Genomic DNA, 15,457 nt, shown 5'->3' with positions numbered 1-15,457 from the left:
AACAACGTGCGGTTACGGCGTCCTGGCGGACAAGGATAATAGACGGGAGCAGCTGGAAGGTTAGCTTCGAAAGTCGAGGGAGTTGAACCGACGTGTTCGGTGAGCCGCGCTTCTGTTGCCTGATCCTTCCTGAAGCGGTTAGTCTACGGAGAAGTTCGATCCACTTGCCGCGGATGCTGCTCGTCCATTCGTCTCTTAACAGCTCATTAACCACGCGTAGCCCTGTCTGACCCCGCTTTGCATAAACTATACCTACTTTGACTCGTTCCGCTATTAAGCTTCCGGTCTGTAGAATTTCTATACGAAACGGCCTCGTAAAACACGGACTGGAAGAAACATGGAATCATTTGAGAGCAGATTTTGTTGAAGATTGAAAAATAAGAGTTGTCGGTACGCTAGGAGTTATCGAAAGCTGATCTTCCGCGTTGTAGGTTGGCTACTTTGTTGACTGCACCTCGGCCGGTCTGATGTTATCCTTCCACCCACTATTCCTCTTATTATTGGGTCCGAAGTATCGGCCCCGCGTACGTGTACATCACCTAAGCATGAAGTACCAATATCATAATTGTAGGAATTGTGTGAAAAATAGGGAGTGCCAGTACCGAGAATCGAATGCCTCGTCTCTTCCTGGTTGTAGTTGGCTACCTTGTCCATTACATCAATGCCAGTCTGCTGTTATCTTTGCTCCCACGATTCCTCTTAAAATAAGTTTAAAAGATCCTGTGTACCCTACGTGTATTTAACACTTCTCGGTGTGATTTTAAATTATATTTTTCGCTGTTCCATTTGCTCCGGAAGAATGGTACGAAAAAGGAACCGGCAGTCTCTGTCTGGCTGTTGATACCGTTAAATCATTTCGAGCGAGCGCGTTCGAAACAATGCGAGTGAGAAACAGGCCACCGTCTACTTTCCTCGATAAGCGAATCAGATAAAAATCCGCGGGGATGAATCTCGCGCGAGGTGCTCGTTAAACTTATCAAACGGGGAATAATTAAGGTATATATTTCTTTCGCACGGGCATGAGAATTTCACCGTTACGTCGTTTACGTTACAAAACGTAACAGGTGAACCGCGTTACGATGAAAACGATTCTTTATCTTACGGTCTACATAGAATTACATCCTTCGAGTTGATTCGTCGAAGGGCTCGAATAAGGGACGAATGAAATCCATATTTCCTTGACGGACACGAAGGATTCACCGTTACGTCGTTTTCCCTGGTTAAATCCAGACGATGGTGGAACCAAGGGAGGCAATAGCTGACCGATTGGATAAAAGAGCTGGGTAATGGACGGGGGAGGGTACGGTCACGCGATCCTCGCCACGTCGAGAAATCGATCCTCCTCGAGGATCAACGATCGTGCCTTTCCATCGCACGCCCTTCTAAACTGCATTTTCAAGCTTCCGTCACGCCGTTTTATGCTACACGGTGCGTTGTCCTGTGCGCCGGTCCTGTTACCGTGTCACTCGACCATTGTTCCATCGCGAAGCGTGGGTGGCTTAAGCCTCGTTCGCACGTCACGTTTTCTTTTCACGTGAATTCACGGTGACACCGGGAACGCGACGCGTGGGCGTACACGTGGAAACATGTTTATGTAACGAAAACCGTACTAATGACGGGGGAAGAAGCGAACAGGTTAAATACAATGTGCCGTAAATTATTCCACGTCTTTGACCACTTTAGAGTATCGGGCCTTTCTCGAAGATAGCAAGGAATCGCAACAATGAAGTCGTTCGTGGTTGTCAGAGGATCCAGGATCGGTACAACCGATCTTTACCGATCTCTCGTCCCATTCGTGGGAGAGTCGAACCGATTTCACGGTCGTTCGTTGTCACGGTTCGATCGTCTCTCATCTCCGAACGGCTTTGTTGTTTTCCCCGGTCCGCGTGTTAATTGCATTAATGTAGAACGAGGCTTTGGGATGCACCGATCGTTGCAAAAGCTTCCGCGAAACTGAGAGATCCATCGGAACTTCTTGCCGTGTTGCAAAACGCATCGAAAGTCGGGAATACAGTTACGAAACGCTGGTATTTTCTGTCGATCCTTAAATCGGTCAGTTACTCAAGCAACAATTTCCAGAGCCAATTGTGAGCCTGGCTGAACTAACGAGATTCGGATGTTTTTAGGATGTGACGTGGGTGCGTAAGGATTCAAACACTGATAACAAATAGTTAGGTAAAAGTAGAGCGAGATTCGTTCTAAAGCCAACCCCGATTAGACCGGAAGTGGCAAAAAAAAAATTTCGGCAATTCGTTGAGATTTTGATCCACTAAACACAATGGCACAAGAATTTTTTCTATAATTCTTACCGTTTGGCCTGTACAAAAATGACGGAAAGTCTAAATGCTTTAGCACCCTTCCCAAGATTTTCAATCTTACAATTAGATGCGGGTTGGCTAATAACGTTTGTTACTAAAACGCTGATGGTGCAATGCGTGCATAGCGCTCGTGGCGACTGTCCGGTATCTTCTGCCGTTTCTCTGTCGAAATTAAACAATTGTCCAAAGGAAAATTGGAAGGGGGGAAATAACCCTCTGCCTTCGAGGGGAAAACCTTTTCCCAAAAATGGCACGATAGTCCGTCGCATGTTCATTTTCGAGAACGTTTTTAACAATCAGATTAGTCCTTTGATTAGAAGATTACGGTTTAATTGACAAGTATAATTTATTACCAGTTATACTCGCTATTCCAGTTAATTAAAGGGATTATCGATGGTGAGCAGCATTCATCGAACACGCTTATGAGATCATTTCCTGTCACTTTTAATGGAGGTATATTATATTATAGAAATAGTAAGTTATCTTTCTGAAATCTGTTACGTGTCCTATGAAGCGCAAACGTTTAATATTAATATAAAACGATGGAAACTAGTTATATTGGAAACCACTATGTATCGCTTTCGAACTGATCAATTATTGACAGTAATTGCGAGTTAGCTCGGGTATAGATTTCAGTCAAAGTATCGTATGAAATTATTTGTGGATCGTTTTATCGTGGATCGATCATGACAAAGAAAAATTCCACTGAAATTCATGCTCGATGTTGGGCTGATATCGATTAAGGATGCATCGATCGATCGATCGAGCTTGCATAAAACAGTCCAATAAATAGAAAACGTACTTGCCGTCAACCTTCGACCCCCGGTGTTCAGTCTGCGTACATCCTAGTACCGTATCGATTCCGCGGATATCGATTACCTGAATCGATAATTCGCCTCGCGTACCTTTACAGCAAATCGTTAATTACAGCTCGGTTTGACGGAGTCGATCGACCGGCCACTAGGCAGAAGTTGTAGAAAAAAGAAAACACGAGACATCGGTGCGGTTTATCGAATGCAATTAGCGTAAGATCGTTTATCCCTTTCATTACTCGCAAGATATACCGGGTGTTTGGAAAAGATTGTAGATCGCAAAAATTAGAGAAGTCTCATTTAAAAAGAAATCAGGAGAATTAAAATTTGCAGCTTCGTTTTTGAAATCTAATTAACACGTTGAACACCATGGGGGTCGCCGGTGACCTGCCCCACCTGACACACGTCTGAATAATTAAAAGAAAACAATAGAAAAACATTATTTTAAGTAATATTGCTATAGTACAAATAATGTAAAATGGCAAATAGAAAGCTTGAAATTTGAAAATTAATTATTACTATTCTTAGTAATTAGGACTTTAATACGTCCCACAAAAAATGTTCAATTTCACTGTGGCGTTCAACGTGTTAATTAGAAATTGAATATTTAGTTTCTTAGCTACTTTGTATGCTTTACAGAGAATATTTTAGAGTATTCTTTATTATTGAAGAGTAGTCAATCGAAGGCTGTTTTTGCGATGAAACCTCTTATTTCCAGTCGATTTCGTAAGAGTCGCTGATCCGCAAAATGATCGGTATCGTTGCGGTTCAATTGTATGACGCCAGCGTAACACAGCTCTTACAACGAAGGTTATAACTTGTTTCTATTGGCATTATTTACCAGCGGTCATCTCACGCTCCCATAATTCGTGGTCATTCGACTGTCAAGATCAGCCAGACAAAACGAATTCGTTGATCACTACCGACAAATTGTTTCCGCTTAATAACTCGTTTTTTGCTACAACAGTATTTTGAACAATCAAAGTGTTATTGAGATATTAAAAACATTGTAATATCGGTATAGATACAATCTCCTTCATAAAATCTTCTTAACAAAAAAGAAAAAGAAAGAAACTCAAAAAAGAATCTTCAGGTAATTAAATTACACTTAAGCCAAGATGCATCCAGCAAACAAAGCAAATTACCTGTTCCGTACAAAATACTTTTTTACGGTAGTTACTCGACTTGCTTTAAGAATCTTCATACTTCTTTCATGATTATGTCATTCATCGCCTATTTTGTCCATCGTATACTTTCTTACGGTAGTGACTCTACCTGCTTGAAGCATCTTCATCGCACACTTCTTTCATGTTTATGTCATCCGAAAGCATCGTACAAAGCGGCAGTGTCCCGTAAAGGAATTATGATGTCATCCAGAGGGGGTCATCAGGTCGAAGGTCTTCGACACACGAGCGTGACGAACTCTGACAATGATCGTCGTATCAGAAGGAAGATTCACCTTGCCACGATGAATGATATTCTTTCCTGGTTACTTTTCGAACCGGCTCGTTAACAGTCTTTAGCGAACTAGACAGACGTGTTTGAGAAAAAAAATATGACAATTCCAAGATGAAAACTGGTTCTTTCGCGTGTACAACTTCATCATTGATTAAACGGATCATTAAGGGAAGGATGGTTTTTAATGAAGCGACGATCGTGTCATCGAATGGGTCGTCGGGTCGAAGGTGTTCGACGTACGTGCTCTTCAATTAACCCTCCACAGCTTATCTGTAGATCCAATCGGATCCGTGCGGATACCACGAACAATCGTGCTTGTACTTCGCTGTATTAACAACGTAGGATGATTCGATATTCTGGAACGTCTGTACTCGTGTATCGTCAACGGATCGTAGCGTTTCTTTCATTGTCTGTTAGTGTATCGTCAACCTGCTGATTCCATTGCTGATTGCGTGGAAATTTAATTTGCATAGAGCGTTGAAAGGGAGCGTTTCAGAACTTGAAACTTTATTATTTTAATAATTGATTCAGTTTAACGTGTTCCTTAATGATCGTTGCGTCATATCTCCATTAGGATCTTCCTCAACCCTTTCACACCGGACGGGGTATATGCTGCCCCAGTCTGTAAAATTTGATGTCCCATCAATGAACCTTGTAACATCATTGCTCTAAGACGTTCAGCCTTTCAGGCAGAAAAGTTATTTCATCTTGATAATAATCACCTGGAGGAGATAATCACTCGAACTGATTTTTTCGCTGTATTGAAAGGGTTAAATAAGGAAGAAGTTGGAGTCAAAAGAGTCAAAGGACAAAGTTCCTTTGCCAAATGGACAAAGGATTTTTTTTTACTAGATCATTAGGGATGAATGACAAAATTCTGTCACGGTTCAAGAATAAACCTTGATATTTTCGAAAAGCAACGCGTGTACTTGATTTATTCGAATCCAAGATTGGATACACTCGTTAAGTGCGAAACGTGTCTGGAAATGAAATAGGAAATTCTTCGGATTCCACGGATGGTATTTTTCTCGGTAGAAAGAAAGAAGTATCAAGCGGTTGGTAGTGAAGTGGTCAACGCTCGACAATTAACCCGCTCAGCGAGTGGATAGTATCTAAATCTAGTCAGCCGGTGCTCGACAAAGTCCTCTCTAAACAGGTATAACGTTTCTTTCTTCTCACGGTTGTATTCCGCACAATCGGCACCTAGCTTAACAGAACCAGAAACACGGGGACAAAGAAATGAAAGGTCGTCGTCTCCTTTCGTTAACGTTCCGCACGATTAATTCTTCGTTAGAGATCCATCTAATTAACACTCGAGGGTTGGCACTGGTCTAACGCTTCATAGAATTTCTGACCTTGTCGAAAATTCTTTTCCCTGTTTGCTCCATGGCTCTTTGATGGCCATTCGGAGCTGGTGAAATCTACTTTCCGCTCTAACTGTACACTTGCTTCCAGTCGGTGGCGTCCGCTGGAGAACGAGGAACGATGCCAGGAAGGAGCGCGGAAATTCTAAGCGTGCCTCGTAAATTTCGCGGAGGGTAGAGGCTGCGACGGTCCTGGACACCGGTCGACATTGAAAGTTGACGAGCGGTACTTGGACGTTAACGGTGTTCCCTGTAATTAAGTAAATCGCCCGGTCGGATTCGCGTGTCTCGTTTGTCGTCCGTTGCGTCTCCGCGATGAGAAAAAGCCGGCAATGCACGACCGACCGGTCGACGAGCTGTTCGAAGCAATTAGGGGATCGCTTGTGACGACGATTCTGTACAGTTAACCAAATATCACCGGTGACATAAGTGGCGTACAATCCTTTTTTTTCTTCATTCAACTTCAGCGACGAGTCTTTATTTCTCTAATTTATTTTGGATGAAAATATTTGGAATATAGTAATTTTGAAGAGTAATTTCTATGTAGATATTTCAAACGATTCGAAGCGATTACCAGCTGATCGTTAAGCGCGATACAATGGAGAGATCGTGTCTGTAACGATTATTACTGTAGATACGACAGAGTGACAGCCGGAGATTGCAGTCGAGTACCTACTCGACGACTTTTCTCGTTTGAAGATAGAGGAACGTTGATGTCCCGATTTTCCAGTTGTTCCGAGCCTGTTCGAGCGTTGCGTATGCTAAGCAAAATAGAAATTCAAATAATACCGGGAAATGTTTTGCGACCACGCGAAGATCGTAATCCAACGGTGTAAATTATAGCGGAACGAGCCGGCAGCAGGTTAGAAGATATTCAAATGTACGAACTTACGTTTGACTTACCAGACGCCAGTCGAACGAGTTAATTACCGAGTTCAGTCCAGTTTTACCTTGTCGGTTGTTCGCGCGAAAACTAGCTCGACCCCCCCGGTTAATCCTCTTCTTAGATCACAAATCAATTTTGTCGAATTAATTAAAGGTCACTGGGAAATTTTGCATAGAATAACATAATTAAGCAGCTTCTCAAAAGATTGCCACGTTGCAACCGGTATCGCATCTTCAATCTTCTTACACCGGTGCTCGGTGATATGCAATTTCCTATTAATTTTCCTATCGATAATGCAACGCGTTAATTATCACGGACGTCTATCAAGCATAACTGGAAAACGCGTTCATTGATCGTCCGGGACGCAAAACTGCGAGACACGATCTGAATCGAATCGGGTAAAAAGATGATGGAGGAACATTGAACGGTATTAAACGGTTGCTCTGGCATCGTGCGAACGATCGATAATTGTCTTTTTCATTGGTAATCATATACACCTGTACAGGAAGACGTTTATGTATAAATTACATAGTGTAATGTACGACTGTACAAAGTACCATTTACATTCATCGATAAAACGCGTTATTTTAATTCGAAATTAAATTACTATGAGAAAAATGAGGATGTTTCTTCGGGATATTTGATTACAGGAATGACAGAGTTCAATAAATATCTTTACAGAGCATTATTCCGTAAAGTATTTCCTTTTCTAGAAAGTACTTTTTGGATCTTTTTCGAGTAGCTGTTCGTGTGCTACCGTTCGAGTACCTCCGTGTAACTGTATAGACTTCAACGTCCACATCATGGTACAACGGATGCTTCCCACGAAGAATTCGATCGTTCACGCCTGTCCACCGTTGTCGTTGACCCGTTGCAAAGCTACTCGTGAATAATCGATTAACGAACGTGATTATGCAAAACAGCTAGCTATCTCGAATTCAACTTATCCAGGGCGTCTCCTGATGCGAATCCTGTGTCCTGATAATCAAGGACGTTGATTCTTCTTGCTTCCGACCTATTTTATCCCCTTGACTTTGTAGAATTTCAATGGAACCGTATGTTATACTAATATCGTACGAACAAATCGGTGGAAGCAATTTTGCAAGCCGTTAGTTTATCCCTAGACAATAGCAGCAAGAAGTAAATCGCAAAAGTAACTTGTTATGTTTGGAATAGCAACCGATCGAACGGTCAAAGACGCATTAACATCGACAATGATATCTTTCATTGAATAGCAGCTGATCTCGTGCTATCGGTGCCCGTTGGTTCGCTGAATCCTTTGTGTTTCTAGCATTCGATGCTGACAATGCCGGACACGCGTAACCGAAGCGAAATGACGCTTCGAAAGGAGTCGATAATCGTCTGGAGAAAAATGTTGCATTTATTTCGCGTCTCTTATCTCGATTCCCAGCATTGTTGTCGACTTTATAATCGATCTCCTCGGTCGGCCAGTTTCTTCTTACCCTTTCGATCAAAAGCTGAGGAGAACGTCCGAAAGGATTAGCGGTTCCGAGGCAAGGAAACCGTGAGAGAAACGATCGAGTTGAAAAACTCTTTCGAGATTCCTTTTTCGATTTGTTATCGCGACGACATTTTATCCGTGGATTGAGTCGTTTCTTCAGGGTGACGGTTTGCTCGCAGGCTTGTCCGTCACTTGGTTGCTCGTCGGTGTGGTCTTCGAGGACCTGTCGCGCCGATTGCCTCGTCATTGTCACCGGAAGTTGCGCGTCCGCGACCGGGAATCTCGATAAGTGCAAAGAATTATCCTCGATCTTCTCTTTAATGTTAAACATACAGGGTGTCAAATATTGAATACTAAATCGATTACATCTAAGTAATCAACTATCAAGGTGTTAAGTTTGAATGTTGTAAGATTCAAAGGTGACGCCCCGGAAATCGAGTATTATCTAATAAAATCACACGTCTTATACGATTTCCGCGCGCGTGTAAACAGCGTGCAAACACGACGCGTTCGCGATCGTCGGAAGCGAAGAAGAGGAAAGTCGACCGGTAGGAAAATAAAAGTCAAAGAGGTGAGTTGCTTTGGTAGCGTGCACAGGGAAGGGAAAGCACAAGCAGGAACCACGAAAGACAAGGATCAGGAAGAGGTCATGATCGCGAGGGAGCAACGGTAGGCGAACAAGGAAACGTCGGGTTGAAAGGAATACGAGGAATAAAGAATTGAACAAGAACGGTAAGGAGCAGAGTCACACGGTGTTCCATAGGCATAGCGGATCCGACCTAGCGGTAGATACTTCCAGATAATACTCTCATTTACATAGGTAGGTGCATAAATGAAAAGTAATGCGATGCATCGGAGTGCGCATACCGCGTAAGAGTTATATCTGGGTAAGTTGGATGCAGCCTCCTTCGGAGAGCGCCTTGAAAATGTATTCTAATCATTCGATAAAATTCTGCCGATTTGCTTTTCGCGAAAGTGTGCGAAATTCAATTAGCAGCATTCATTAAAGAAAATGGATTTTCAAGGGTACGAGCGAACATCCGGTTACTGAACTGTTCAGCCATTGAAACGACCAATGACTCGTCCTGTTAATTCTGTGCAACCACTTTGACCACTGGCAAATCGATTTCGAGCGGTTTGCAATCGTCGCTGACTTCGACCACCAACCCGCTGAATGAGAAAAACTATCTGATGCTAATTAACCCTTGCAAGAGCTTACCGTCTGGAGAAACCACACACCCAATGAAAAACATTGAAGAAAAATTGAAGAAACCCCTTATCGAATGAATTTTTATCTTTCGATTTCATCGCTTTGTTCGAAGTCCTTGTATTTTGAAGAGGATATTATTTTGAAACCGGAAGGAAGATTCGAAAATCTTATAGCTATCCGGCGGTACTATAAATTAAAGGGTAAAGATGGTACTAAAAATGATGGTTCGAACAATGGGAGGTCGTTTTACACCTTTCCTGTCGTTTTTCTACTGTTTCGAAGAGAAATTGTCAAGTTTATTGCATTTCTTTCCCTGAAGACGCGACGAATGAATGAAAGGGTCGCCCTATGGGTGGTCTGCCAGAAGCTTGAACTTGATCGTTTAACACTGATATTTTCATTAATTAGAAGAAATTGAATAGTCGATTGAAATGTAGAGTGGAAGAAGAATAAAAGAGAGATGGTATCCGTGATTCGTGAATTTCGTGGAAAAAGGTAACAGTATCAGGGTGAAACGATTCCGATGTGACTGACTGGTGTCGGCCGTACCCACGGGGTCCGTTTTATATTTCTCTCGAGGAAGAACGATCGAGCGAATAGCGGCCGTGAAATCGCGATACGACGTCTTCGTGTCCGTAAAGAATTATTAGAAAACTGACTGACGAGATCGCTCTCACGAGAAGACACCCGGCCTCCCCGTTTTATTTCTTCCTCGTTCCTTCTTTGCCGTCTCTTGATTCCTATGGCGAATCGCACCGGAGAAACGTCATTGTTTTGCATCCGACTGACGATGCAGAAGAAAGGGACAGGATTAATTGCAGTTTAATTGAAAACAGTTTGTAACACCTTGTTTATTCGATTTTATCGACCGGTAAAAAGTTGAAGATACAAATTCTTATCAATTAACGTTTAGTTTCTAGGATTGTGGCAATGAAAAGGTAATTAACCGCATTGCGAACGAGGGAAAAACGTAAAGGCAATGGCAAGACGGTTTTTCTTGAACCGTTGCACGCGTACTTTCCTTCAGCAATTTATTCGGAATGCCGTGTTAGGCGCCACCATGGTTTTTGCATGGATTCGCGATGGAACACAAAGGTTCTTTATAAAGGACGCATACTTTCCATGTTACTTAACATGGTTTGCTTTGAAATTACACGAAACGCAAAGTATATTAATTAATTTTTCGCTATTACATAATTAATACAATGAGGGGCAAAACACTATTCAAAATAGAATACCTCGGTTAAAATTGGACTAAATAACTTGAGGTTTTTTCAGAAGCTATAAAAATTAATTCACTAAAATATGTATTTTCATCGTTTTAAAAAATTACAATTTGTTGAAATCGTGAAAAAAAATAGTGAATGAAAATTTAAAATATGTTTTTCGTAGATTCAGATAAGTTAGGTGTATGCTAAAAATTTCATCGAGATTGATCAACGCATTAAAAAATTATAAGTAATTAAAATTTCCTTAAATCGCGACTTTTCATCTAAGAACGTGGTTCTTGAAATCCATATTTTAGCGAATTAATTTTTATAGCATCTCAAAAAGCCTCAAGTTATTTAATCCAATTCTAACCGAGGTATTCCATTTTGCTTCTCACTGTAGAACGTCTTCATCGAAAGCATTATGAATACGTCTGTATGAAAGAACGGTATAACGCAATGATCGAGGCGCCTTGACTTTCTCTCATTGTAATACGCGTACGAGTTTCTTATGGACACGCGTAATTACTCGATCAGCGTGGCCGCCGCGAAGGTGTCGAGATTCTGGGTACGAGATAAAGTCGCGTCCACACGAAAGAGCCAAACCGAAGGTGTGTATACGGGATCGAGGAGAACGAGCATGTGGGTGAAGGCTGGAGGGCTCTCCAGGATGTGTCGAAAGTGAAACCCAAGGCCCCGTGCATCTTCTATGCATATAGTATATTATTGTATCCACACGCTGGTTTACATCTTCGGACTCGCGTCCTCGAACAGTCTCGATCCATCGTTCTCGATCGCGATCGATCCTCTTCGGTTGAAAATGTGACCGTGAACAGTGGGCCGACCGGAAGTATCCACCTGTGCCTCGGCATTGTGTAACACCAGCAGTTCTTGCGTTGCTCTTTCAACGCGTGCTTTCTTGCTTCGATGAATCTCCTCGTTTGCTTCTACCTTGGCGTCTTTACAGAAAATCATTCTGCCATTCTTCCGATAGCTCTTAATCAAAACTAGAACGCGTTCATTGCCATAGTAAATGATTAAGACGCGCTATAATCGCAATTACTAAAAAATCCTTTCGACAACTCTCGCGCAATCCACGTGTCCCTTATTTCTTCGACTTCTCCTTGTACAGCGGAAGCAACCACGTTAAAACGATGCAAACTGCGACAGAAAGAGATTACGATGTACCGCTTGCTGATAGATAATGGACGTTGGGAGACTTACGTAAGGTGAAGAGTGCAAGTTGGATCATGGGTACCAGACATCCATAGGAGAGAAGAACTGGGAACAGAAGATTACCAACGATGGTCCCGATTCTTCCTACCATCATCGCCAAGCTAACTGCGATTGCCCTGTTTTTTTTTTTTCAAAGGAAAATCATTATTCAGGTCATTTAATAAATCCTAAGTTAGGTAATTTTTTAATTCATCGTGAGTGAACCTTAATGAAGTTGGAAAGAGGATAACAGTCGCACCGATGATGGTACTTAAAGTAGTGTTTGTAAATCCGACGGTCATGCCAGTGAGTATCAATGTTAACAGTGCGTTGGTTGACCAATATAAACACACTATGCAGCAGAACGATACTCCATAACAGATATCTGCAGAATAAATATTGTAAATCATTCTTCCAAATGGAATAGATAACTCAGCGATTAAACCGTTTGACCGATAAGCGAGAAACCTGGCGTGAAATCGAGAGAATATTATTTTGCTTACGTCACAGATAAGAATACTTACACAGTAAGATTTTATGATTCAAGATATTTAGCATAAGGCTCGCGACCAGCAGGCAGGCGCATCCGAAGAGGGATGAAATGGCAGTGTTCATGTAAACTGTTTCATTGACGACTGACTGGAATATAATAAATTATAATAAATATAGGAAAATATAACAAACGATTGTGTTCTTTGAGTCATGGATTGGTTCACGTTTACACAGTCTGCTCCATCCGCGGTGGTTATCGAAATTTCATTCCCGGCGGAAGAAAGATCCAAAATTTCGCAAAATGTATATTGTTTTCCCATTGTTGAATTATGATCGTGGGAATCGAAATCATCCATCATCGCGAAAAGTTGTGGCTGCCACATGCGCAGAGTGTTTGTTCTGCAAAACGAAAAATAACTTTCTTAAAAAATGATCCTCCTTGTCTGGATTAAAAAGAAGATAAGTAATACTTTAATTGCTTTTTAATGTCACGAGTTTATAATTAGTTCGTAATTATCTGAACGAAATAACACACTTACACCCACATCGATCCAAATTGCATGGTCGTTACCGAAAGGAGTCGAAGTAGATATGGATGAAAAAATATCACTCTTTTTTTAAGCTTGCCATCTTGCTCTTCATTATTCGCCGATTTCTTACAAGTCTCGTCCTCTAACAATTGTATCTTGAATATAAACAATAAACATTGCTATTCGAAAATAGATCACAGTTTATGCTTGAAAATTAGAGTAAAGATCGCTTACCGGAAATTCATCCGCGGGTTTGCCTGAATTTACTCTGTAAATCTTCTTGAAAACTTCCAACGCCTCTTCCCTACGACCCTGTGACATCAAAAACTTTGGACTCTCCGGGAATCGGGAGAGACAAACGAGGCCGATCAAACTTGGCACTCCACAGAGCGACAGGTAAAGTCTCCAGGAATTGTAGACGAAAACACCGTCCCAAAGGACGATGGACCAAGTTTGAGGGATGACGAGCCAGGCAAGGGCTGAAGATTAGAAATGTGAATACAGTCCCTGGTCATCGAATTAGGACCACGTACAAAAATTTCACTTTTAGAATGTTATGTCATATATGGAAGATTGTCTTTAGACATTCAAATTATTAGGTATACATAGCAGTAGATTTGTTAAAATTATGGTGAAAATAAAATTATGTGGGCGATTGCGAGTGTTTGTTTGGAGCCTACTCAAAAGACTTGTTTATAACTCTCCATGCACCAGATTATCTGAGTTGAAAACAAAAATTACAGATATTTGGGAAAATACAGAAGATAAAATGCATATGATAAGAAACATGCCGGAAAGGATACAAATACGAAAATTAATTTTATAGAAAATGAAAAATGCTGAAAATTTCTAGTGGTCCTAATTCGATGACGAAAGAATTCGTGTGTATATTACCTGCTGCCACAGTGTTTCCAAAAGTAATGGAGAAACCAATGACGAGTGGAATTCTAACTCGTTCCTTCACCCCGTAGAATTCTGAGCAATAAGCAAGAATCGATGCATGCGGGCCACTTATTCTAAAAAGAAATTATTTTTCAACATTTGAAATTGATCGTCGCTTCCTTGCACTGCGATTAAACACCAACATAAAACCGCTGAGGAACTTGAAGAAAGCTAGCGTCCAAAAATTCTGCGAGAAACCGCAGAGGATATTGCAGATACCATCAGCTAAATAGCCGTACATGAAGACGACTTTTCTTCCTCGAACGTCGGCTACGTAACCCCATAGATAACCGCTGGAAACCATCCCTGGAAGAGTTGAATAAATTCAATTGAAAAAAAAGGAACGAAGGTGGCGAATGATCACACGCACCCACGAAAATGATTGCGTTCAAGACGCCCTTTTGAAACAACGTCATTTGCAGATCGCATTCTGCAGAGGGAAGAATAATGGCCACACTCGCCGTGTCGATGCTGTTCGACCATGAAACGGGAATAATCGTCAAAAGAAGAAGATACTGAAATTTTCCATAACCGGCGGTTGCGATCGCTGTCTCGAAGTCTGCTGGTTTCTTCTTTACAGCTTCGCCTGTTGTGTAACTGAAATTATTCCTATCGCCGTCAGTATGTTTGTCTGACACGGTAATTACACTGATTCTATGATTATGCGGCATTATGAGCGCACTTTTAATCGTCTCTGTAACTGATAATTGACACGATGAGAAATCACTTTTTTTAAATTCAACTCTCTTCCGTACAACACCGTTCAACTTTCGCGATATATACGAGATGAACTAACGATGCGTGATCATAAATGATTTAATTAGTCAAACTGACGAAACTCGGTTCATTTTCATCGCAGTCCCCCCAGGCTGGCTTCGTGTACTGGCTGATTGTTCACAAACAATTTTATCTCTTATGTAAACCGACTAAGTACCAACATATCATCGAGTTGAGATATGAAATTATTTCGGCCCGATCAATCGGCAGATGTTAATTGTCGTATTAGAACTTGTATAAACGAATTTGATAATAATCTTGATGAATCGCTTTTAATCGTTTGTTTTTTAGCTTCCTTAGCGCGATGTTTGTCGCGTCGAGCATTTGTCAAGGAAAATCAAACATCAGGTTATTTGTGCCTGATAATACGAGGCAAAAAGGTGTATACTATTACCGTGTTACACAGTAGAGGAAAGAAATTGTGTTAATTGTGTAATTATCCAGTTAACAGGCTGTCAAAGATTTCTCGGATTCACGCTCACGATTTTACCAATTAAACGATTCTCTTCCGTTCGCGAAAATCGGAGAACATTTCGCGTTCTCGCAACGAACGCGAGACTTTCGATTTCTCATTGTCAAATTACCTGTTTCATAATCGAAAGTTTCGGTGATCGTTGAAATCGCGGGTGCTTTCTCTGCAACCTTGATAGAAAATGACGATTTCGACAACCTCTCTCGCCGTTGCTTATCGAGATTCCTTTGCAAAATATGGCTGAGAGTACGGTAACTCATGGTATCATAAATTATAGGCGTACTTATGTATCGTAAGGCAATTAAAAATTC

General features: G+C 41.4%; 1 protein-coding gene across 1 annotated transcript; it reads right to left on the bottom strand.

Annotated features, from left to right (window-relative positions):
* Positions 1–11,788: 11,788 nt before the first annotated feature.
* LOC114878769 (synaptic vesicle glycoprotein 2B-like) lies at positions 11,789–15,015 on the bottom strand. Its single transcript, XM_029192921.2, has 10 exons — positions 14,268–15,015; positions 14,041–14,203; positions 13,850–13,971; positions 13,190–13,434; positions 12,965–13,110; positions 12,656–12,824; positions 12,458–12,572; positions 12,159–12,318; positions 11,943–12,070; positions 11,789–11,879 (listed from the first exon to the last, which is right to left on the bottom strand). Exons 1-10 carry the CDS (start codon positions 14,566–14,568, stop codon positions 11,824–11,826), a joined length of 1,605 nt encoding a protein of 534 aa, XP_029048754.2. The 5' UTR covers positions 14,569–15,015; the 3' UTR covers positions 11,789–11,823.
* Positions 15,016–15,457: the final 442 nt, after the last annotated feature.

Source organism: Osmia bicornis, chromosome 13 (assembly GCF_907164935.1).
Source record: "Osmia bicornis bicornis chromosome 13, iOsmBic2.1, whole genome shotgun sequence".
Classification (NCBI taxonomy): domain Eukaryota; kingdom Metazoa; phylum Arthropoda; class Insecta; order Hymenoptera; family Megachilidae; genus Osmia; species Osmia bicornis.
The sequence above is the reverse complement of the archived record's forward strand: the minus strand, read 5'-3'. Positions and strand labels throughout refer to the sequence as shown.